Below are 26001 nucleotides of genomic sequence, written 5' to 3'. Positions count from 1 at the left end.
AAAAAAAATGACCCGTCTTGAAGTTTGAAGATCTAGGAAAAATAGTATTAAGTAAAAAGAATTTTTTCAGAACGAAACGCCTTCTGCTTGCCTTAATTAGTGTAATCAACATATAATATGAAAACGATTAATCTCACGTATTTGCCACCTCCCCTTGCAAAAACTAAACTAAAACACAATTGCAATGTTACGTTTTAATGTTCTGTAAAACTACTGTTTTTTGTAAAACTAATGTTGGTCATCCAAAACTAATAAAGTAGTGAAACATTATTAAAAAGCTTGAACATTGAGTAAATTATCCTAATCGAACCATTACCTGTTAGAGGTAAGAAGGAACAGCATTGCACTAAATATTGATTATATTGATAATATTTTGCAATGTAGTTAGAAATGAAATAATCACACTGCTTGTTGTTGTGGAATTCTTTTCAGATATCTTTTGGATAATTAAACATGGGTCAAGCAACGGGTCAATATGACCCGGGAACACCATTGCTGGTTCTGACAAATGACCATACAGTAATAGGGGGATTAAAATAAGACAAAGATAACCTGAGTAAACACAAAATACAAAGCCAAGAACTCATACAAAAAAAAAAAAAAATCAAACCGACCTGGCCCTATGTGTAAAAGGTATTTTCCCTCTAAGCCTAATAAATTGGCTGCAGCACCCTTGGCAACAACATCAACTGCAATTCAAGTGTTGGCGATAACTGGAAATTAAACCGATCTTTCACATCTCTGAGGAGGAATTTTGGGCCACAAAATTTTAAGTTTTAATTCCGCCACATTGGAGTTTTTTTAAACATGAACTGTCCGTTTAAATTCATGCCACAGCATCTCAATCAGACTTTGACTAGGACACTTTTTTTTAGCCATTCAGTGGTGGAATTGCTGGTGCGCTAAGGCTCATTGTCCTGCTGCAGAACCCAAGTACGTCTGAGCTTGAGGTCACAAACTCATGGCTGAAAATTTTTTCTTTAGGATTTTCTGGTAGAGAGCACAATTCTTGGTTCCATCATTCGATCTATTACAGCAAGTTGTCCAGGTCCTAAAGCAGCAAACCAGCTCTAGATCATCATACTACCACCACCATGTTTAATTTTAAGTATGATGCTCTTTTTCTGAAATGCTGTGTTTGATTTACGCCAGATATAACAAGATACACACCTTTCCAAAAAAGTTTCTTTTGGTTTGGGAGTCCACAGAATATTTTCCCAAAGTCCTGGGGATCATCAAGATGTATGATAAGTCTTTGTGTTTTTTTTTCTTGGAACTCTCCCATTAATCATTAACACTGACGATGACTAAGGCAAGTGACACCTAGAATTCTTTAGATGTTGTTCTGGGTTCTTTTGGGACCTCCTGGATGAGTTCCATAAGTCCATTCCCTTTTGGAGTAATTTCAGTAGGTAATTACTTTTTTTACATAGGGCCAGGAATGTTTGGGTAGCTTTTCATCCCTTATTAATTGCAAAAACTAAAGAAAACTAAAGAAAGAGGCAAAAACATTTTCACAGGCCTGTAGCAATACGTGATTACACATTTTACTGAGTTTTAGAATCAACTTTTCTCTTTCTGTGAACTGTGAACCTTCGTATAACTGCAGAATCTTCACCTCAAGAGTTCAAGAGTAAGATAAAACTTAACAAGAGAAATAAATGATTCAAAATATAGACAGTTATAGGAAACTCTTGGTCATATATATTGAGCTTCACACACAGAAGCAGCCTCAGTATGGAGTTGCTGAGGTTCCTATAGAGGTCTCCTGCAATAATCCATCCCATGCAGCTTAAATATTCTCTCAGTTCCAGCAGATCTTACAGTAGGGGTGGACTGCATCCAAAAGCATCCCGCACATTTTCAATTGGGAACAGCAAAATGTAGAATGTAATCTGGCATCGTAAAACATTACGCTTTACACCATGAAACCAGGCCTTCTGTCATGTGATGTGTTACAAAAAATATTAAAGGACCATTAAGGATTATAAATTATGTAGTAACTCATATCATGGTCAAGACGCTGAATATGCTAAGTTAAAGCACCAACAGCTCTTATCAGCATAGCTTCAGATAGTATTTTCTTATTTGAACTGTGTGGTACGTCAAGATAATCTGTGTGGGTTGTGGCATCTGCTTACTGCCATTCCCCCAGTCCCATTTTCCACACCAGGGTTGCCATATATATGTGCAGGGGTTGGACAATGAAACTGAAACACCTGGTTTTAGACCACAATAATTTAAATGTCCCGACCAACAGTTCTGGTGAAAACAGGAGAGTTGAATTCACATTGAATTCTGCCGTGATTTGGGCAGCCGTGGTTTTATGTTTTTTGGATACAATCTGGGTTAGCACCCGAACATCCCTTTCAGACAGCTTCCTCTTACAGCGTCCACAGTTAATCCCGTTGGATGTGGTCGTCCTTCTTGGTGGTATGCTGACATTACCCTGGATACCGTGGCTCTTGATACAAAATCACAAAAACTTGCTGTCTTGGTCACAGATGCGCCAGTAAGACGTGCACCAACAATTTGTCCTCTTGTAATCACTGAGCTTCAGTAAGGCTTCTGACCATAGCTAGGTAATTTACCACCACCTACTAAGTAAGACCCATCGTCTCTTGCCACTGTGTGTCAATCTGGCAGCCAACGTGAGCCTCGTGTCTAGGGAGAAGCAGGTTGCTCAGAAAACTCTATCCAGTTTTGGAAAATTAGACTGCTGTAGTCGTTTCACACATTCACTTTCCCACATTTATCACCGATTGTTTCTTAAATATTTGCACTGACCTTCTATGCCTCTATACATAGATTTGTGGGCTTTTCCTGCTAGTGATACGTTGAGTGCAGGTGAATGGGTCGGATAAATGGCATAGCTCATGTTTTTAATCCACTGTTCTGAAGCTCCTGCCTTAGCTTTTACAAATCGCAAAACTTGTGCTCCTTGCTGATTTTTTTTTCTCTTTTCTTTTTTTTTGCTGCTTCCTGTAGGTATACATGTTCCATCAACCATGTTTGTACTGCAAGACTGTGAGTGTGTGCAAGATATGTGCCTATTTACCGCTCGGAGAGTGCTGACCGGCCTGCTGGAGCGTTCACACAGCCGCGGGGCATGTCACTGAGACTGATAGAGCGGCAGAGGCATGCAAGACACAGCACCTCCTCAGCCTATCACAGAGTGATGCCTATTCCTAATTAAAGGCGGGCCGGCATGGCGATGCTGTTATGACTGCGGTGAAAGCGGCTATTTTTCAAAGGGCCCTTCCTTGATGCCTAAAAGGCCTCTGGGGAACGGCAGCGAGAGCAGAAGCCTCTCCACCGGCGCATCATTGATTAAAGAGGCCGGCGAACTTCCACCTGCACCACGGGGGAAAAAAGAGGACAAACAGGGCTCTGCCTGCTCGGCTCAAAGTGTCCAGGCTTTTTCATTTACTGCTCTGTTTGCTTGTCAGTTCCTTTTTTAAGTTGCAGAGTGTCAGCTCTTTTGGAGATAGCTTAGGCAGCGAGACACTGACTGAATATGGACTGCGAGCAATGCTTTCCAGATGGCTGTTGTGCTGAATACAAGACTGTATTTTAGATTTCAAAACAAAATTCATTGCAGCGGTTCATGCGAGGCACATGGGGAAAAAAAACGGAAAATCTGATCCATGTCTTGGAACAGCCAAGAATTTCAACAGCAACATAGAAACAAATGGTGAACAAGTCCAGTGACCATGTCAAGACAACAACCTGGGATACAACCTGCTCACAATAAGGAAGTTACAGGGGTTGGACAATGAAACTGAAACACCTGTCATTTTAGTGTGGGAGGTTCCATGGCTAAATTGGAGCAGCCTGGTGGCCAATCTTCATTAATTGCACATTGCACCAGTAAGAGCATAGTGTGAAGGATCAATTACCAGGGTAGGAGCACAGTTTTACTCAAAATATCGCAATGCACACAACATTATGGGAGTTCAAAAGAGGACAAATTGTTGCCGCATGTCTTGCTGGCCCATCTGTGACCAAGACAGCAAGTCTTTGTGATGTATCAAGAGCCACGGTATCCAGGGTAATGTCAGCATACCACCAAGAAGGACGAACCACATCCAACAGGATTAACTGTGGACGCAAGAGGAAGCTGTCTGAAAGGGATGTTCGGGATTGTATCCAAAAGACATAAAACCACGGCTGCCCAAATCACGGAAGAATTCAATGTGCACCTCAGCTCTCCTGTTTCCACCAGAACTGTCCATCGGGACAATAAATGACTGTGGTCTAAAACAAGGTGTTTCAGATTCATTGTCCAACCCCTGTATATTTCAATGTTAATAGCATGTGGAACCTTCAAAAATAGGTACGGAAGGATTTCAGCAATCCCAAGAGCTTAGTACGTCAAACAATTACCATTTCAAAAGTTGCTGCAATGTTGCTACAGAGTTTCGGCAGGGTTGTCGTTCTGCATGGTCCCAGAATGCTGCAGTTCCTTATTCAACTATTAGGTCACTACACTCTTTGTTCATGGCTACGGAAACCCAGTAAAGCCTGAATAGTAACATGACATTTGCTCCGAGCCAGTGTAGAATTGGGAAAACTAACCTGCATCATGGACTAATGCTTTTATCATCAATAACTAAATATCAGTGAGAATTAGATTACAGCAAGCTATTAAACACAACTAACATCACTCTTGACCTCTATAATTCAGTTTTGCAAAGGAATCCCCGGAATCTTTCAGCTGTTTTTTTAGAGTTTTAATTGTATTGGATTACGAAAAAAGTAAAGCACACTTTATACTGAGCGACAATATAAAACATTACAAAGTTCATTGCCAAGTTCGCTTGGAAAGGTTAGTGATTGATTGGCCAATTATGCTTATAGATGGCAGGTGGTCTGTATTGGCCTCAATCAAAAACACTTATCAGTCAATATATGTTTTAAAGGTCTAAACAATGTTCACTTGGTATAAAAGTGATTTGCCTCTTTAAATGTTTTGGACCATTTTAGTAGTTTTACTTTCTCTAGAGTCTGACACTCTTATTTGTAGGTCTTACATATATACCGTGTAATGTGGAGTAAGGCATCTTAACCACAAACTCTTACTGGTTTAGGGTGGTTTAGGGTGGCTTGTCCGCTTTTCGTGGCAGGGCAGGGGTCAATTTCTTTTGCTTTTGCATTGTTAGTCATAACATTAGACCAACCATTGTCCCAGTTATCATTGCCATATGCGATAGAATGATGTCAAAAAGTTGCAAGGTTCTGACACAACAGCATATTTTACATGAACCTAAAATACACACAAGAAGCACAGTCTGCCCAAGTGCAGCTAATAAACATTAAAAAACGACCTACCTAGAATGCACAATGGTTATTGAGTAGGAGCGGGCCTATGGAGAGGTTAATTGACCGGTTCTTCTGAAATTACTTCTGAGGGCAACTCTGTTGATTTTTGAATATGTGGGACATGGGCAAATATCCACTTTTCTCTGCCGTGGCTTTGCTTGCTGTAGTCTTTTAAAGCTCCCCAAGAGTTTCCCACCCAGAAAAAAATCGATGGGAACAAGTAGAGGCTGAGCTTACACACCCTGTACGATTTAAAACACGAGCATGGACAAGTGAGTGAGACGGGAGTCAATTACAGAACACGTCTACAGAGTTCTGTCAACATTGATTTGTTCAGGACTGGAATCCGTGCCTGAGCCGGGCTCTCTAATTGCACAGCCCCTGACCTTCTAATTACTTTGCTGGGGTTGCTTCAGTCTGGTACTTTGCACTTTCTTTGTTTACACTTTTATCCCCATGTGTTGCAAAGAACGAGAGAGAAAGAGAGAGAGAAAGAGAAAGAGGAAGAGAGAGAGAAAACATCCGCAGCATGTAAAATATAGCCTTCCCCTTCGCGAGCCAAAGCCACTTAAGATGAGACGTGGTGCTCAACAAAGGACAAGCTAATCATAACACTGTCACACTCATGGGAATGAGCGGTTACGGAGCGTAAGGATGACTAAACAATAGACAGACTTACCTGGCCCTGCTGAAGGGATGCTCTCGAAACCTGTTGTCTGAGTCTCACTTGAGTTATCTCCCACTACATGTACTGCAGAGGGAGTTGTAGGAGTTGACTGGATCTCGGTGCCCAAAGAATCCTGTCCAGACATTCTCCAGTCATGCCCTACCACAAATGACTCTGAAACCCCTGATCTGGACTCTGCCTGCTGGGAGATCTCTTTGGACATTGCTGTGGTCAGTGCTTGAAGTGTATTACTTGTGGTCGTAAATCCGTCATCGGTCACGGCAACTGTTGGCAAATCTGGCTGAGGCTCGTGAGTCTCTTCTTGAACGACTGGAAGCCAAGTAAAGAACTGGAACATGGTGGAATCTAGAGTTGATGCAGTGGATGCAGTATCTTCAGAAGCAGTGGTGGCCCCTGTAGTGGGTATCTGATTGTTAACTGAGGTTGTGGTAATGGTAGTGGTGCCTGTGCTGGTTCTTTCTGTAGATCTTTCAGAACTTGTAGTTTCAAGAACAAGTTCTGGCGTAGTGGCAACGGCCGGCGGTTGGATTACAGAGGGGATGGGTTCGTTCAAGCTCTGCTTCCTTTTGACCAAAGGTACCTTGACGTTGCTCGAAGGATTACTTTCAGATTTTTCTGTTGTTGGACGACGCACAAAGAGGATTTCTCCTCTGGCCTCTGCAGTCTCAGTGGTGTCTGAATCGTTTTGCGTAGAAGGTCCAGAGATGTGTGCACCAGAAATGCTGGCACCACTAGTTGGTGGCTCAGTTGACCCTGCTTTTAGGTTCACAAGCTGCCACTGGACTGTGGTTTGCAGATGCACAGTCTGAACAGTCTGAGTCTGGTGTTCGTAAGAATTGGAATTGGTGTCTTCTTTTTGACCGTGATTGCTAAACAAGTCTTTCCCTCCACTTCCATCAGTGTCCTTCTCCTCCTCCTCCTCCTCTTCTGATATCCTTCGTTGTGGATTGGAGTGTGAAGGAGGGCCTCTAGGGACGTGGTAACTCTCTTCAATCGGATCCTTCCCTTCCCCAGAGAAGTTCTCGTGATTGTCCCTATGGACTGGGATTGCTATGATCTCCAGGGCCCCTCTTTTTGCCTCCATGGGTCCACTGGTTTGGGTCACGAGAAGTCCGCTGCTGCCTGGGGGTCCGTATCCTTTCAGAGACTTCAGGGCCCATCTCTGCTGGCTGCTCAACACTGGTGCAGAGCCAAAATTGCTCATAGAACCCAAGGGATTTGTGGCAGCTGTGGGATTCGCAGCTTCCATCAGCTCCGAGGCATCGACTCCTCCTGCAGGGATAGCACCATACTGTGATTAACATCGGAAAGGGGAGGAGACAGCCATATTTAAATGCATGTTTAATTAACAAGCCAAACATGCTGCACCCTCCAAAACTGCAGCGATTAACTTTAATGTATGCAGCCACAGTACAGTACTCTCATTATCTATCCATCAGTCCCCTTAAGAGATCTTGACATTTTTACAGGAGCTATTTCAAGCTACATGATCTCACTGTGTGCATTAACAATACATCTTTATCTTCCTGCTTGCTTGGCTTTCCTTACAAAACATGTTCTGCATTTTCTCTCTGCGAAAGCATTTTCTTGTAACCGGCAAAACAGCCCACCCATTATTATATTGTAGCAAATCATTTAGAAGGGGTTTGCGGTAATTATTTCCCTAACGAAGAGACGAGAGGTCCGTCCTTCGCAGTAATCCTCCTACATCCTGTCTGCATTACGTTCCTTAATGCTTGGTAAATCCTATATTAAAAATATATCTCCGTAAAAACACACACAATGCTTCTGGACATTCTGCAGCAGTTTGTGTCTGTCTGAGTCTTCTTTGATGTTTCTTGCATTGGAATGTGTGCATACCTACACTTTGTGAACAAAAGTTTTGGGACAACTCAACTACATTAACATTAACTTATTTTTTGGAAATCAAAGGTATTTAACTAGTGTCCTAACTCTATTTAACTCTAGTGTCCACAGACCCAAAGCCACCTTTATGTTTCTAGTAATATCTTTACGATAGTATAGTTGAACAAATATGATTCAAAAGTTGCCTGTTTTAAATGCATGTTATAAGATACACAGCTCTGGAAAAAATAAGAGACCAAATAATGAATTTATTTTATTTTACCAAATTGAAAACCTCTGAATATAATCAAGAGGAAGACGGAAGATCACAAGCCATCAAACCAAACTTAACTGCATGAAATTTTGCGTCAGGAGTGGCATAAAGTTATCCAAAAGCAGTGTGTAAGACTGGTGGAGGAGAACATGCCAAGATGCATGAAAAACCAGGGTTATTCCATCAAATATTGATTTTCTGAACTCTTAAAACTTTACGAATATGAACTTGTTTTCTTTGCATTATTTGAGGTCTGAAAGCTGTGCATCTTTTTTGTTATTTTAGCCATTTCTCATTTTCTGCAAATAAATGCTCTAAATGACAATATTTTTATTTGGAATTTGGAAGAAATGTATGTAGTTTATAGAATAAAACAATGTTCATTTTACTCAAACACATACTTATGAATAGCAAAATCAGAGAAACTGATTCAGAGACTGAAGTGGTCTCTTATTTTTTTCCAGAGCTATATATTTATTTGAAGAAAATGAGAAATGGCTGACATAACAGATGCAGAGCTTTCAGACCTCAAATAATGCAACAAGTTCATATTCACAAAGTTTTAAGAGTTCAGAAAATCAATATTTGGTGGAATAACCCTGGTTTTAAATCCCAGTTTTCATGTTCTCCTCCACCAGTCTTACACACTGATTTTGGATAACTTTATGCCACTCCTGGTGCAAAAATTCAAGCAGTTCAGTTTGGTTTGATGGCTTGTGATCATCCATCTTCTTCTTGATTATATTTCAGATATTTTCAATTTGGTAAAATCAAAGAAACTCATCATTTTTAAGTGGTCTTTTATCTTTTTGCCCAAACATTTGTTTACACTACTGTAAAAGCACTCATTATTATTAAGGGGTGTCGTCAAATATTTGGATATATAGTGCACCTGTATGTGTTTGTGAGTGTTTAGCTGTGCAGCTAATCAGTTTGTGACAGCATTAAAAATTAATGATGCTGCAAGCTCCAGAACATTGTCATTACAGCGTTTTCAGTGACTCAGCACGATGTTCTCTAATGCTGCAATGCACTAAACAATGAAGACTGAAATACGGCTGGAGAAACGTACAAACTGTGTGACGAGCTTGAGGATTTTTCTCCCAGGCCACAAAAGAGAGAATTTAGGACTACAGGGGATATATATATATATATATATATATATTTATATACCATTGTTTAACATGCTTGTGTTCCCTGACATCAATATTTTACTGCTTCTTTCCCAGCGATTAGTTCAGACCCTGTACTTTAGCCTTAGGTCAGGAATATTTCACATTAAGAGGGCACCATTTATTTTGAATTAAGGACATGCATGGGTCATTTAGCTCTGCACACAGGTAACATGAGCTGCCTTGAAGGCAACATGCTTTCCACAGAGCATGTGCAGCCGGAGCGCTCCTAACGCATGATGAAATATTTAATCGATAGTGAATTATTCAGTTCTCTGGTTTATGCAGATGCATAAACGCTGTACAATTTACATAGCAAAGTAATGGTCTTATTAAAGATATGAATAACTAATTAACTGCCTCAATCACACATCTGAACGCAGATTAAACACGTTCCTCTGACTTCTCATGAGGACTATCTCATGAAGCATCATCTGCTTTTAGAGCTTGGAAAAAGAAGGGAAGAGGGAAGAAGCATAAGAAGCAACATCAATAGTCGCAGTATCAATAACAGAGGGTCTATTAGCACTGAGTGAACACAGCATTAACCACACAGCACATTAGCCTGAATATTCATGAGATTCTCTGCTTCATCAATTATTTCCTACATTCTCATTTTTTTACGTAGGTAATGTGAATCCTAATGATCCTGGAGAGCAACATACGTAAGCACATTTAACTCAGGCCCGGTGCAACAAGGCAAGCAAACCAATCAATCGTCTAGACAATCACAACCAGACAATGACTGGTTATGAAGTGAATGCAACGAACAACAAACAGTTTAGAAGCTCCTTTAAAAGACAAAGACACTGTAATCAGAATCCCCCTTAAAGGAAGCTCCTCCCACTACTTGCTGACAGTAGCCAGACAGGTTCATGATTCCTGCAGTCGGCAAAATATGAAACTCCAGCAACCATGAATCCAGAAAAGAAAGGAGAAAGAGAAAAAAAAAAGAAAATATAAAAATCAAGACAGCAGCAAGTGATAATTTACATGAGATAAATTAGGACTACATGACTACGTATAAATGCTGTAATTTAGCAGTAGTTCACGTTAGCTATCTGCCTTATAGTCAATGCTAGTAACAATTTTAGCATGGGGTCCCCAAATGCCTGTTAAAACAGTAAGATTCAGAAGAAAAACAATACCACTTAGGGCTGGGTATCGTTTAAAAATTTTGATAACAATACCAATGTGATACTTTAAATTCGATACCCACATGATTCTGTTTTTTTTTTTTTACCAAGCGCACTATAAATCAATAAACACCTATTTTTTGGTCAATTTTCATACATAAGGCATACTGGATTATAAGGCACATTATGCGACACTAGTAAGGAATAGGGGTGTCGCCATGTCGTCCTTCTAATTATAATAAGCTAAGCTATGTTAAAGAAACAGAACAAACAAGCCCTGGATGTTAATCTACACAGATTTCTCTCCTGAAAACTGTTTATGTGGGTGAATAAAGTGCTTTTGTTTATTTACAGTAAGCTTAGATTTCCAGATTTCCTATATACATTTCCCAATATACTCGCCTCTGAACAGCAAAAGAGCTAGCGCTTAGTAGGCAATGCTAATGCTGCTCCAGCAGTGCTAGCTGGGGTTAGCAGCAGGCTACAGGCAGATAATACTCGCCTCTAAACAGCAAAAGAGCTAGCGCTTAGCAGGGTTAGCGGCTAATGCTAATACTGCTCCAGTCTCGAGTCTCAGGGCTGGAGATACTTCATTGTAACTCCTGTATAAAGCTGTACTTCAACAGAGTGGCTTTACTGCTCCTTAATACCTGATAGGTAGAATTCATACTTAAGGTGCACCGTATTATAAAATGCACTGAGTACTTTTGGGAAAATTAAAGGATTTTAAGTGCGCCTTATGTTTGAAAACATATGTGTGAAAAATATGGTAATTATTCCCAAACATAGTATTTATTTGCCAGCCTACATGAGTAATCTTATTCTCATCCTGTCATCATGAAAGAATACCTTCTTCTGTGCTAAAACTACAAATATTTTTTCCTAAAAATGTATGTGGATGTAGTTTAGTCTTTAAGAAATATCAGCATTGGATTAGCAAAGTATATAATATAAATTATATTTATATTTGTGGTGTCAATCACTTAAAAGGTAATTAAAATCATTTTTTATGTATGCTGGTATTTCCCTGTATGTTTAAAAGATGTATAATAATAATAGTGTAGTCTGGCAGACTAGATCTTTTTTTTACTTTATTATTATAATAATATATCAGGGTTGTCCTTATGGTAATGCAAACACGTCTTATTGTACTTGGTGAAATAAAAATTAGCTTCCAGCTTCGTGCTTGAACAACCTGCACTTCAGCGCTATCCCAGCCCTGGCTTTAAAATACCAGTTAAAGCACCGGGGCTGGATACTTCAACAAGACAACGACCCTAAAACTAAAACTAAACACTGCTCAAAGTCTACTAAAGCATTCATACAGAGGAAAAGAAACAAGTACAACATTCTGAAATGATCATCTCAGTCCCCAGACCTGAATATTGATTAAATATTATTGAAAATATGTGGTGTGATTTGAAGAGTTCTGTTCTTGCCCTAAAACCATCAAATCTGACTGAACTGGAGATGTTTTGTAAAGAAGAATGTTCCAAAATACCTTCAACCAGAAGCCAAACTCTTCTAATCAGAATCTATAGGAAGCATTTAAAGGCTGTTATTTCTGCAAAAGGAGGATCGGTTCTTTCTATAAATCCTATAAACTTAATTTCCCTTCTCAAATATCACTATGATTTATAAAGAACTTTTCATATAAAAAACTTTTCATACCATTTCCTATAGCAACTGAAAAATGCAGAATAATGCTTTGTATTACTTTCTGTATTACTATATTTAAGCCAAACAGGCAGAAGTCATGGAAAATAGACTGTTGGCTGGGTTTAAGGTAGCAATAAGCACATGGTGACATACCTTGCAGGGTGCAGGGTGCAGGGATACATCATCCTTATAGAATCCTGCCTATAGCTGTACAAACAAACTATATAGGCAGAGAAAGTTCTACCTTCTCTCCTGAGCTTTTCTAGAGTGTGCAAAATAGATGAGACCGTTGCTGATCTAGGTGATCTCATTATGCTGCAACTGCGTTTGATGAACACGGTTCTTCTGGATGATGCTCAAAGATGTTGGCGAATTTGATCCATAATTCAAAACCTTAAGCCCTAGTGAAAGGTGTGTACTACCTACTTTTTTAGCATTTTTCTTTTTTTTCTGTTTTTTTTTTTTCCTTTTTTTTCTTTTGGAAGTAGAATTGGGAATTCAGGACCGAAGACAGGAGTTCATATCGTGCAGCTGGGTCTCAGAGCGGAGTTTAAAAATTCTCTGCAGCCAGCGTCCAATCAAACCCAGAACAAGGAGAGAAAGATGAAGAGGGAGCCAGTGAAGGATGAAATAGCCACCAAAGCCCAATTCAGGCCGTAAAACTGCAACAGCTTTCCCTGTAGCCATCCTCCGTCCTTTCTGGCACTTCTTCACTCGGCTTGTGTGTGCATATAAGTGTGTGTGTGCTTGTATCAGTGTGTACATGTGTTTGTGGGTGATAATCGCACCTCGCACACACATACACACACAGGGAGAGCTCTAATTGGAAGAGACCTGGAACGCTCCGGCTCAACTGATGGCCCGGCTGCGGCGCATTAATTAGATTCGGATGTAAATAATGCATGCTGACTAAAGCTAAAATTTTCACCCGGCATTAAACTTTAATGTCCCTCATTGAATATGGCTCACGGCGGGAGGATATTTGTATTGATGCCGCCTCCAGTGCGAAGCTACGCTAAAATGCATCGAAGCTAAACCCACATCGCGCCACTCAGACGCTCCAATCGCGGCCCTAAGGCCCGAAACATCACCCGTTTTTGTTTTTTCTAAAAGCTCGACTCCTCGCGCCGTCAGCTTTCTGATACCAGATGATTTGCCACTTTTGCCTGGGCGGCGATGACAGGCATTGATTCCCAGTTTGAAGCCCTGAGGCGAAAGAAAAGCGAATATATAGTGTATCTGAGTGCTGTGACCTCTTTATCACCCCCTCCTACTCTCTCTCTCTCTCTCTCTCTTTCTCTCCGTCTCTCCTACTCTCTCTCAGACTGAAGAAGAAGGTTTCTGAGAAGAAGCCCTCAACCCCCGGTGGCTGGGCACTCCGGGACATGTGCAGTTCACCCTGTTCATCAGATTCCAATCGATATACTGTACATCTACAGGATCTGCACCGTGGTTTCGTACTGTAATAACATGGTGACAGCATATTTTCAAAGGGATAAGAGTTGAAAAAAGGATGTGTATCTTTTATATGCTTCAATAATTGTGGGAACTTTTGGTTCTCATCTACTCAAATAGAAAAGTGACTTCAAAAACTGATAGACCCTATCACTAATAAGGCCCAAACACCAGGAGGCCTTCTTTGATACATGTGAAGTCAGCCAACACCTCTTTTCCAACTGCTGCTGCTTTAGCATTGCCGAGTAGCATCACAGCACACTCGGTTCCGATACAACAGCTCACAGACGCCTTGTGCTGATCAACATCACCCTTTAGAGCAATGTCAAGAGAGAGCACCATCTACCCTCTCATGACTCAATAATATTTGTAATAATATATTTAGGTCTGGGGAATAAGATGATCGTTCCAGAACATTGTACTTGTTTCTTTTCCTCTTCATGAAAGCTTTAGTAGATTTTAAGCAGTGTTTAATTTTAGTTTTAGAGTCGTTGTCTTGTTGAAGTACCCAGCCCCGGCACTTTAACTTCAACTTTATCACTGACTTTTGAACATTGTTCTGAATAATCTGCTCATATTGACTGGAATCCATGTGAATCCCAGCTTTAACAAGATTCCTGGAACCTGCACTGATCACACAGCCCCACAGCATGATGATAGAACCTCCACAAAATTTTACTGTGGGGAGCAGTAAAGTGTTTGTCTTGGAATGCCTTGTTCTTTTTTCAACATTCATAAATACCGCCCTCCAAATAACTCCAACAATTTTAGATTCATCAGTCCACACACAGCACCTTATTCTAAAATGAAGCTGGCTTGTTCAAATGTGCTTAAGCTTTAGCATACCTCAAGCGACTCTGTTTGTGGCGTTTGCTCTGAAAAAAGGCTTTGCAGGCTTCTGCATTAATTACTCTCCCATACAGCCTCTCCTTACAGCGCAAAGTGTGCTGAATAGCTAAACGCTGCACAGTGACACCATCTGCAGTAAGATGATGATGTAGATGATGTCTTTGGAGCTGGTTTGTAGATTGATTATGCCTGTTCTCACCATCCTTTTCCTCTGCTTATCTGAGATTTTTATTGTTCTGCCACTTCTGGTCTTAACTAGAACTGTGCCTGTGGTTCTTCCATTTCCTATATTTCACTTTGTTCCTCACAGTGGAAACTGACAGCTGAAATCTCTGAGATTTGAACTTTTTATATCCTTCCTTGAACCATGATGTTAATTTTTTTTGTTTTCAGGTTATGTGAAAGTTGATGCAAAGAGCAGAAAAACTTGCAATTGGCCAATTTAACCCTTTCTCATAATTGAAGTCACCTGTGTATGTAGGTCAAGGGTCAGTGAGCTTACCAAACACATTTTTTTTTTTGTTTTAATAATTAGTGCTTAAAGTTATTAAAAAAAAAACTACAAGGGTGCCCTATAAACTTATAAACCCTATAAACTTAGTTTCACTTCTCAAATATCACTGTATTCCTCTACTATATGATATACAGCATTTAACTGAAATTATTGATCCGAACAACCAATGATTGGTAAAGAAAAATCATGAAAATTAGGGGTGCTCAAAGTGTTGATCACATTAAGTACAGCAATGCCTTCCAAATTCCAACCCATAGTGCAACACTAACCTCCATAAAATATATAAAATATTTATTTTTCTGAAAGAGCTTTTTTTTGTAAAGGACTTTATGGTAGTTCTTCTTCAGCCATCTGCTCTGGTTAAAACCTAGAACTTAAAGAATCCAAATTACTGTAATAAACACGCCTTTAGGAACACTTTGCATATATTTGATGATGGGCAGCATATCATCAGGATGGAGCTGGTGGGGAGCGTTGCTTCCCTAAATGATCTAAACCAGGGGTCGGCAATTAAGTTTGGCCGTGGGCCAGATATTTTCCAAGTTGTGGAAAATGAAGTGTAATGGGATGGAGTGCTACAGACTAGTAGCTCTCCAGCCCAGAGGGTTGTTGAACCCAATTGCAGAACAGTTGATCTCAAAGCAGGAAAACCCAAGAAGAAAAAAAAAACAAAAAAAAAAACACACTGCTCCTCGTCAGGGTCACGGTCCAATACACTAATGCTGCCCCGGATAGTGTATTGGGACACTGCCAGGAAAATAAGCGCCCTTATAAGGAGATAGGGAGCTTAAGCACGGGCGAAAAAACGAAAGTAAACCAAAGCTCACCCGAGAAGCATTTTTTTTGTTTTGTTCAGTATCGGTCTTTCTTGTTCAAACAACCTCATGGGCCAGATGTTTCATGCTTGCAGGACACATTTAGACATCTAAATAATCTCAATTAACTGGACCTGCGTTTTGAACCCAAAGGAAGTGCTAGGGACGTTGAAAATGCGAGGAAATCATTTTTTTATCTGAGTAAAGTGAAGAGTGGATGTTCTCTCAGACTCTAAGAAATGCAAATATTAAAAATGTTATATATAGCTTCGAGCACGGCTATTGCATGACTCATATTGATTTCATAACATCAAAATATGGACTTGAAAGATATATTAGTGCATATGCGACTTAACGTACAAAAATCGTGTTAGTGCTGGGAGCACTTTTGAATACACCAGCATTCATAATTATGGAATCACTTGTTTTATCACTAAGTTTATACTTATAATTAAGTTCTTAGACCAGGCCTGTGAAAAAAACACCCTTAACAGTACAGTGAAAAGCAGAGTGGCTTGCAAAAGTATTCATACCGCTTGAACTTTTTTTTTTACATTTTGTCACCATACAACCACAAATTTAAATGCATTTTATTAAGATTTCCTATGTAATTGTCAAAATTTAAATCTAGACATTTACACATCTAGACATTTTTGCCCATTCTTCTTTGCAAAACAGCTCAAGCTCTGCCAGGTTGGATGGAGAGCATCTGTGAACAGCAATATTCACATCTTTCCATCCATGACTTTGACTGGGCCTTTCTAACACATGAATAAAATTAATATTTAATCTAAATCATTCCACTGTATCTCTGGCTGTATGTTTAGGGTCATTGTCTTGCTGAAAGGTGAATCACCTTTCTTCCCAGTGTCAAGTCATCTACAGCCCCCAACAGCTTTTCTTTCAGGATTGCCCTGTATTTAGCCCCACCCACCTCCCTATCAACTCTGATCAGCTTCCCTGTCCCTGCTGAAGAAAAGCATCCCCACCGCATGATGCTGCCACCACCATGTTTCACAGTGAGGATAGTGTGTTCATGATATTACTTTACATTACACTACATTACATTACATTTAACGAATGCTTTCATCCATAATGACCTGCAAATAATGACCTACATTAGCAACAGAGTTTCGAAAGGGGAAATAGTGGGATAGAAGAGGGAATGCGGTTAGCAGTAGTTGCTTTGTGTGAACATTTAGCAAAGCTAGAAGATGTTCACTGAAGCCGGGAGGGAACCATTATAGCCTTTAAAGGATCAGGGTGTTCGGGGTAATGAGCAGTGCTACTACGTTTCAGCCACACACAGCATGTTGCATTTAGACTGAGACTAAATTACACACAGCTGGACTCTAATAACTAATTAAGCGCCTTCTGAAGGCAATTGATTGCCCTGATTAATTGACAGATTTTGCATAAGGGTTTCAGAGTAAATAAACTGAATACTTTTGCACGTCACACTTTTTTTAAATAAAAAAACATGTATAATTTTCATTCATTGTCACAATTATGTGCTACTTTGTGTTGGTCTCTCACAGAGACTGTTAAAAATATAAGCGCCGTGTCGCTGTTCCCATTCATTTAATGAAAATGAAGCCAAAATCTTCCGCCATGTTGGCGATCCTGATACCCGAGTTTGCGCTGTAGAGCCCAGAGGAGGAAGAAAGACTGTGGAGAGACAGCCTACTCATTTACATAACCCCGCCCCTGAGGGCTGCCTCAAGGTCACAGGCTGCAGAGCGCAGCGGAGCGGAGCTGACGGTCTGTTATTGGTCCCGCCCATAACCAGCCCTTTTACAATAACCACACCTTTTTTAAATAGAGCTGAATAATGTTTTAAAAAATGAATTCTGTGGGGAAATAAAAATTTGACAATATAAGCAGAGGTTACACTAGCTGCTGCATTTAAATAATGGAGGTAGAATTACAGTATAGTGGAAAAAAATGGGATTGAAAGTTTTGTCTGTTTTGCCATTGAATGCCGAGATGGGAATGGGTGGGGTTACACAGCTTTCTGAAACCCAAAAGCAGGGGCGCCCGACCTGTGGTCGCTGCACTTTTGAGAGATGATGCTCTGTTCAGCAATACACAGACTACGGTCTCTCACTAAAAATCTTTTTTTTTCTTTACATTGTTGTTTAAGTGGATGTAAGGTGACAAAAAATTTGAAAGAATTCAAGGGGCATGAATACTTTTGCAAGCCACCGTACTTTCACACGCCGTTCTTGCGTACAATGGACCAATGGAACAAAAAAAAAAAAAAGGAAATGCTCTCACCATTATCTGGCACCACTTGTGAAACCGAAGGCTCTGTCTGGGCTTTGCTGGGATTCTTCAGCTCCTGTTCAGGGAGCGTCGGAACCAGCTCTTTCTCCTGCTCCAAAAGCCCTTCTTCAGAGTTCGGTGTGATGGGATTAGTTGAAGCTTCCTCACGCTTAGGCTCCAGGATGGCATTATCAGTGCTCGCTTTGCTCCCTCTCGCTTTGAGTCCACTGCCGCCTTTGATCTTGGATGGCTTGACCACTTCTGATGTATCCTTCATCAGGCTGGACTCTGTCGAAGGAGCCTCCGTCTCCTCGTTCCCCGTCAAGTACTTCCAGGGCTTCATCATGGAGTTGACGAAGTTGTAGAGGACGCTGTTGCTGGTCTGAGCCTGCGTGGACGAAGACGGCGTGGTCAGGGAGGGGTCGGGGGACGCGTCGCGGCTCTTGGCTTCTCGCTCGTCGGGCTCCTCTCCGGCTGAGCCCCCCTGAAGGTCCACCTGGCTCTCCGGAGCGGGAGAAGATCCATCTTTGGTGGCATCCTCTCCCCAGCGCACTGACCTCTCTCCGGGCTGGAGATGGATCACCACGTGTTCCTCCGAGATCTCCGAGGACTCGTTGTTGTCTGCGATGGAGTTGAACTCCTCCTTTTCCAGGTCTACCAGGCCAGTCCAGGTGGAGGGCTCGGGGAAGGCTCTGTTTTGCTGGAGCTGCTCCCAGTCTTCTGTGGAGTTGGAGCTGGAGGACTGGGATGCCTGCTGAAGTGCCATCGCTTCTGATTCTGTAAGATATGAAGAGATACTGCGTTACCAAGATTTTTTTCTGTTTGTTTCTACACTCACTGTCCATTTTTTCAGCTTAACTAGTTACAGGGCACTGCTGTATTAATTATACACCAGATGTAACAGTTCCATTTTTATCTTATCAGTCATATTCCCAAGATATTGTTTGGCAAATGTGTTCTTTTTGGTTTCTTGAAACTCTCAAATGAATACCATTTTCAACCCAGTCTCTTGCTTATTATTAAATTATTATCACTGACCTTAACCTTTTGAACCCTAGGCTGTTTTTGTGTGTTTTTTCTTCCTTTTTTTGTCAGTTCCTTTTTTCAGGTCTTATAACACAGTAATTATATCAGACAGACACATGAGCCCTGAGCTCTTTTACTCCAGAAGCCATACGGCTGCTCAAAAATATAATCAATTAAAATGTATAAGGAAGCAGAATTGTTATATTTTCCCGGAACTGGTTATGTTTTGGTCAAAATTTTACCAAACGTCTGTTATTTTTAGATGTATAGACTTTAAATATGTTTACACCTAAAATATGTTTTCAAAAATGGTTTGACTAGAGTGTTAATGAGTTGAAAGCATAAGAATATTGATGATAGTTTATTACATGGCTTATTAATTATTACTTTAACAAAGTACATGGAGAGCATCAGGCGGATTTATTTTTCTTGATAATCACACCTCTAGAATACATGTAGATTACTAAAAACCACCTGACACTCAGAGCAGCCTATGCCTTTCAGTATTCTGATCAGGACAAATCAAGAAAACTATATGCAAAAATGTCAACTTTTTAGCCTAAATGAATAAAAATGTTTAGTGCAAAATAACGACTTAGTAAAAATGTGCAGGTTAAATAAATACCTAGCTTTAGTTTGAGTAAAGCAGGTAGTTTCAAACTTTTTCTGTGGACACTTTCGAGTCATTTACTGATATTATTTGGTTTGAAAAATGAGTACCATTTCCATCAGCAGGACTAAAAGCTCTGTCTCTGAAAGATTAGCTATCCAACTACAACACTGATAATTTCATTTCCTTAACACTTAGAAGTTTTTTCACCCATCAAAGCACAGAGTTTCCTCCAGACAATTTCAGACACAACTCAACATTTGGCATGAAACCAACCAATCTGGCAACATTTTGAGCCGGTGTACACTTTTAAATTTAGGTTTTCTCTATGTAGTTCATTAATGTGATGATTATCAGCTCAGAGCTTCACTAAATTTAATTCAGAACTCAGAGCTCAGTGTGTTTATGGAGTTTTAAAGATGACTCAACCCTCTCTCACACTGTGTGTGTTTATCCTTAACCTTTCCTGACAAGATAACACCTCACCAATTATACAGGTATGGGCGTACCCAAGCTGACATAACGATTTATAATCAATGCTATTCCATGACTTTTGGCATGTCATGTCACGTGTGATCACCTTCTTTTTTTCAGGAATGAAAGCTCAGCCCAGGATGGGTGTGTGTCCTATATTAAGGTAAAAAGCACTATTTTTACAGGCTTTTGATGTCTCAGCTGAAAATAATGGCATCCTAAAAATAACTAAAAATCACTCCCTGATTTGACTAAGAGCAAAACCGCAAAGAAAAAGCTCCTTAAAATAGTTCAAACAGAGGAAAAGTAATACATCACTTGTCACACGCGTTGCATATGCTCTTTTTAATAGTCTGCTGGCGATACTGGAAATGGAGTACTGTGCTTCTATTATAATGCATGTAAGATGTGTGAGAATTCCATATGATCTCTTTGAAGAAGTATAGAAGTCAGAAAGAACAGTGTGTGTGTGAGTGTGTGTGTGTGTGTGGGTGGATGCGGGGGGGGGGACATAGCTCCTTTAGCACATCAATGAGGTGAAAATAGCAGGGGCCCAAGCATTAAGCCTTGAAGAATAACCAGATACTGCTTTAAAATGAATGCTTTAAATAAAACTTAAAGTAAAATCGTTGATTTATTTTATAAACTTCTGACAACATTTCTTTTCCCAAATCCCCCCCCCCCCAAAAAAAAATGGCATTTACACCATTTATTCGGAGAAAATGAGAAATGATCAAATAATAAAAGCTACAGTGCTTTTAGACCTCAAATATTGCAAATAGAACAAGTATAGTTCATTTAGAAACAACAATCTGTCTTTTCATGCTCTCCACCAGTCTTTCACACTGCTTTTAGGTGTTATTATGCCACTGCTGCCACTAAAAATTCAAACAGTTCAGCTTGGTATGATGGCTTGTGACCATCCAACTTCCTCTTGATTATATTCCATAGGTTTTTAATGGGGTTCAGGTCTGGAGATTGACCATTGTCAGTGTGGTTTGGTGATCTGGTGGTCCTTCAACCACACATTATTTGACCTAGCTCTGTCTAACCATTAGACGACCAGGTGTTGGGCAAAGCTGAAAATTGGACTCATCAGAGAAGGTGATCTTTGCATCTCATTGATGAAAGGCTTTATTCTAGCTTTACATGACCTGAGTCTTGCCCTTTCGAAGCCTGTTACGAACTGTTCTTTCCGTGCACTTCCCCACTGCAGCCAGTTGCCATTCTTTTTGTAGGTCACTTGATGTCACCCTGCGGTTGCCGACTAACTTTCAAATAAGTTAACGGTCAATTTTCAGATCTGAATCTGAATCTGAATAGTAAGGTTGAATACATGGATGGTCACAATCCACCAAACAAAGCTGAAAGTCATGTGGCAGAAGTGGCATAAGGTCACCCAAAAGCAGTGTGAAAGACTGGTGGAGAGAATGCTGAGGGTTATTCCACCAAATATTGCATTCTGAACATTAGTGTTGCTTTTTCTAGGTGAATGTGAACTTGTTTTCTTTCTTTTGCATTATTTGTTATTTTCGACCATTTCTCATTTTCTGCAAATAAATGCTGTAAATGATAATATTTCTTTTTAGAATTTGTTAGAAATGTCCGTAGTTTATAGAATAAAACAACAATCTGAATTGTATTCAAATGTATACCTATATAAAATAAATGAAGAGAAGCTGGTCATTTTGAAGTGGTTCTCTTTAAAAAAATAAGGCACTCTGACTCTTTACCTCGGTAGCAGTAGGCATCGAACAGGTTGGTGGTGTCGGGGAAGCCGGTTCGGTTCGGGTTGTGGTACAGCGTGCGGACCCCCGGTTCGTCTCCTCCACAGTTGCGCCGCGGTTGGTTGATGGGGTAGCGCACGCTGCCGTCGGCCAGCCAGCCTGGGTCACAGCGGTCCAGTCCGGCCTGCCAGGCCAGGAAGAGCTGCCCCACCGTGGCCAGCTGAGTGCCCAGCGTGTGGCAGTGGGTGGAGGCAGTGGCCAGACTCAGCTTCTCTGGCACGTTGGAGTGAAACACCTCGCCTGGAAAACAAAGAGAAGAGTGGGAGAGCTGGATTACACCAGCAGAACCAGCAGAACCAGCAGAACCATCCCACCCAACCTCCTCCACCGGCCAAGCTAGCCTGTGTAGTTTCAGTTGAGAGCTGTGAGACTAATGCAGCTAACGCAATTAAAGATTTCAATCTTATGTACACAAATTAGCACTGTGAGCGCCGCACGCCTGAATCAGCTCACGCTCAGAATCACATTCTGCATCAAATCATGTTGAGGTTCAGACACTGCATGACGCGGTGTTGTCTCAAAAAAAACAAACTAAAAAAGAAAAAACAAAAAGCAGCCAATTATACAGCAGAGCTGAGAACAGCAACAGCAGCTTATTAAAGACTGAGGTTTGCCTGTACTCTAATCCTGATAATCCCATGCCCTACAGCTACCTGTCTGTCTGTCTGTCTGTCTATTTATTAATCTATGCACCCATTCATCCAAATATATCCAACAATCCTACATTTGTCCATCTATCCATCCATCTATGCAAATAAAAAAATCTATCAATTTTTCTGCTTGTCTTCCTGTCTGTATCTTAATTAAAAATCCATACATTCATCTACATTCATCCATCCATCACGCATCCACCTGTCCATGCCTCCATCAAAACTCATCCATCCATTCAAATTCATCCATCCATCACACATCCTCCTGTCCATGCTTCCATCAAAATTCATCCATCCATTCACATTCATTCATCCATTCAAATTCATCCATCCATCACGCAGCCACCATCAAAACTCATCCGGCCATTCAAAAAGTAAATAAATAAATAATTAAATTCATCCATCCATCATGCCTCCATCAAAATGCATCCTTACATCTAAATTCATCCATCCATCACATATCCACCTGTCCATGCGTCCATCAAAATGCATCCATCCTTTCACATTCATTCATCCATTCAAATTCATCCATCCATCACGCATCCACCATCAAAATTCATCCGTACGTTCCAAAAATAAATAAATAAATTATCAAATTCATCCCTCCATCATGCTTCCATCAAAATTCATCCATTCATTTAAATTTATTCATCCATCTATAAAAAAAAAATCATCCATTAATCCATTTAAATGTATCCATCCATCCATATTTGTCTGCCTATATTCATCCATTGTTTGTCTGCCTGTTTGTATCTTAATTAAACATTTATATAGCCATTCAAATCCATCCATCCATCACACATCCTTTTGTCCATGCTTCCATCTAAATTGCTCATTTTTTTATCCATTTATTTACATTCATTAATCCATCCATCACCATCCACCTATCAACGCTTCCATCACAATTCATCCATTCATTTATCCATGCATCACCCATTCACCTGTCCATGCTTCCATCAAAATTTAGCATCCATTCATCTATTAGTTTAAATTCATTCATTTTTCTTATCCATGGACCATAATGCATCCACTGGTCCATGCTTCCATTAAAATTTATCCAACCATCCATCCATCCATCACCTATTCACCTGTTCATGCTTCCATCAAAAATCATCTATCCAATTATTCATCCATCCATTACCCATTCACCTGTCCATGCTTCCATTAAAAGTAATCCATCCATCCATCCATCCATCCATCCAAATTTGCCCATCCTACATCCAGACAAACTTACTTTACTAAATTTACTTATCCACACATTAATCCATCTGCCTAAATGTATGTCAATCAGCCAATTCATCCTTATATCCATCCATCTATTCACAAATCCATCCAACCAGATTTGTCAATCCATATACATTCATCTATTCATTTAAATGTATCCATCCATCCATCCATCCATCTATTATTAGCCATGTACTATGTTGTATAAGACTCCTCTTTAAGAACATGAGATGTGATAGGATTTTTAAGTCTTGTTGTGTGTTCATTCACTGTTTTGATACAATGCGGCCAAACACACACACACACACACACACACACACACACACACACACACACACACACATCACCGACTGGATGAAAAGAATAAATAATGGATTTGAGAGTGCAGCACAAAAAGCTTCATAAACCAGGAGAGGCTTCAATCCAGCTATAGCCAAAATACAAGCGCTGAACTTGATTTTTATTGAGTATTGGGTTGTTATTTTGAGGAAGAGTGTCTTCAGATGATGTCTCTGGGGGGTGGGTGGCATTGGGGGGGGGGGGGGGGGTCTAGTAAACTGTGAATAGGACAGTCTTTTTGTAATGTACTCATCCTGGCATGAATAGTGGCACAGTGTGAATAGAGACAGTGACCTATTTTAGTGTAAAAATTACAATATTTTTATTTGGAATGTTTTTCATTTACTAAAATATTTCCTTTACTTTTACCAGACATGGATATACTTTAGAGTAGTCTGAGGTGAAATTAGTGTTATATTTTCTCTTTTTGGAAGATCCTGCCTCCGCCTTTACTGCCTCTTCCATGATGCAACTTCTCTCACTGACTGAACAAAGAAAAAACACTGCCTGTCCACAATAAAAACTGATTGGCTGACTCACAGACTCTTTGCAGAGAACATGCCAATCAGAACCCTCTTTGTTTTGAATGCGCTTCATTAATATGCACATGCGATTGGGGGAAAAATTATGTGTTGACTGTGGAAGATTTTATTTGACTTGTAGGCATCAGGGAGCCGTGTTTGATATGCGGTAGACTCCCGCAACTTCCGTGAGACTTGGGACGCCTGGTTGTACTACATTATTTGAACACAGTAACTGTACCTTTCAATTTCCCAAATACAACTCAACTTTCATGAATACCATTGTTTTTGTCTAAAAACACTTTTATGAACTATTTGCACACAAATCTGTACATATTTAAATGATATTTATTTTTTCCTTGAATAGGGTTCAACAACCCTCTGGGCTGGAGAGCTACTAGTCTGAACTATAGCACTCCATCCCATTACATTACATTTTCCAAAATGAAAAAAATAAAAAATATTGTGGAACTTCGTACTGTGATCACTACAGTACCTTTCAAACTCTCCGCGAAGCAATAGACATCAAACAGCTCATCAGGGGAGCGAGTGCCGTAGTTCCTCACGCCGGGCGAATCTTCCCGGTCACCGTAGCAGCCAGGCCGAGGAGACTGGATGGGATACCTGTGGAGAGAGAGCCAAAGAAAATAAACAACAAACAACTCCAGCCAATTAGTGTAGAGATGGAGAGACAAACAGACGGACAAACAAAGAGACAAACAGAGAGATAGAGAGAGAGAGAGAGAGAGAGAGAGAGAGAGAGCCTCCAACTGTGCACTTTACTCCACAACACAGCAATTCAAATATAGCAGAGGTTCAACCCAACGTCTGATTAAGAGAAATCACACTGTACTCCTGGATTCTGGAGGAAAAAGCAGTTGAATGGGATTTTATAACAGCATCCAGCAGTTATTGCAGGCAGTTTCATCAAACCATTAAAACAACCCACATATTTACACACTACACACACACTACACACACACACTCGCCGCATTAACCAGACATTTGGGTTCTCACTGATTTGCTGCCAACGTTTCTCAGGAGATAGCTCAATTAGAGCTCTGCCAAGACGCCAGCCATCGCTTTTGCCTCCCCAAACCTGTGTTTTTCAACCCAATTACTGGCCGACCATATGTGCTAGACGTGAGCGAGCGTCGCCATTAGATACCAGCGCTAGTCTGACAGTCAGCTGCATGCTGATGTGACTGGAAGTGGCAAGCTCTTCACTGTATTAAGAGCTAGCGCTGCCGAGACGTGCAGCTGAGAGGAGAGAGCGACAGGAGGCCGATAAACACGGTGAACAAACACGGTTTATGGGTTTATGGAGCCAAACATTCTTTGCAAGCGTTTGTTCACCATGTTAAAAACAGCAAACG

At 40.4% G+C, this 26001-nt stretch overlaps 1 protein-coding gene across 1 annotated transcript in view; it reads right to left on the bottom strand.

Annotated features, from left to right (window-relative positions):
* Positions 1 to 26001, bottom strand: part of ncanb (neurocan b) — a 260750-nt gene that overhangs the window by 109877 nt on the left and 124872 nt on the right. The window contains exons 5-8 of the mRNA XM_022669610.2: positions 25122 to 25249; positions 21838 to 22131; positions 18007 to 18771; positions 6002 to 7282 (exon numbers count right to left, since the gene is read on the bottom strand). Coding sequence (XP_022525331.2) covers positions 6002 to 7282; positions 18007 to 18771; positions 21838 to 22131; positions 25122 to 25249 — 2468 coding nt within the window. The remainder of the gene's footprint in view (positions 1 to 6001; positions 7283 to 18006; positions 18772 to 21837; positions 22132 to 25121; positions 25250 to 26001) is intronic.

Source organism: Astyanax mexicanus, chromosome 16, assembly GCF_023375975.1.
Source record: "Astyanax mexicanus isolate ESR-SI-001 chromosome 16, AstMex3_surface, whole genome shotgun sequence".
NCBI lineage: Eukaryota > Metazoa > Chordata > Actinopteri > Characiformes > Acestrorhamphidae > Astyanax > Astyanax mexicanus.
The sequence above is the reverse complement of the archived record's forward strand: the minus strand, read 5'-3'. Positions and strand labels throughout refer to the sequence as shown.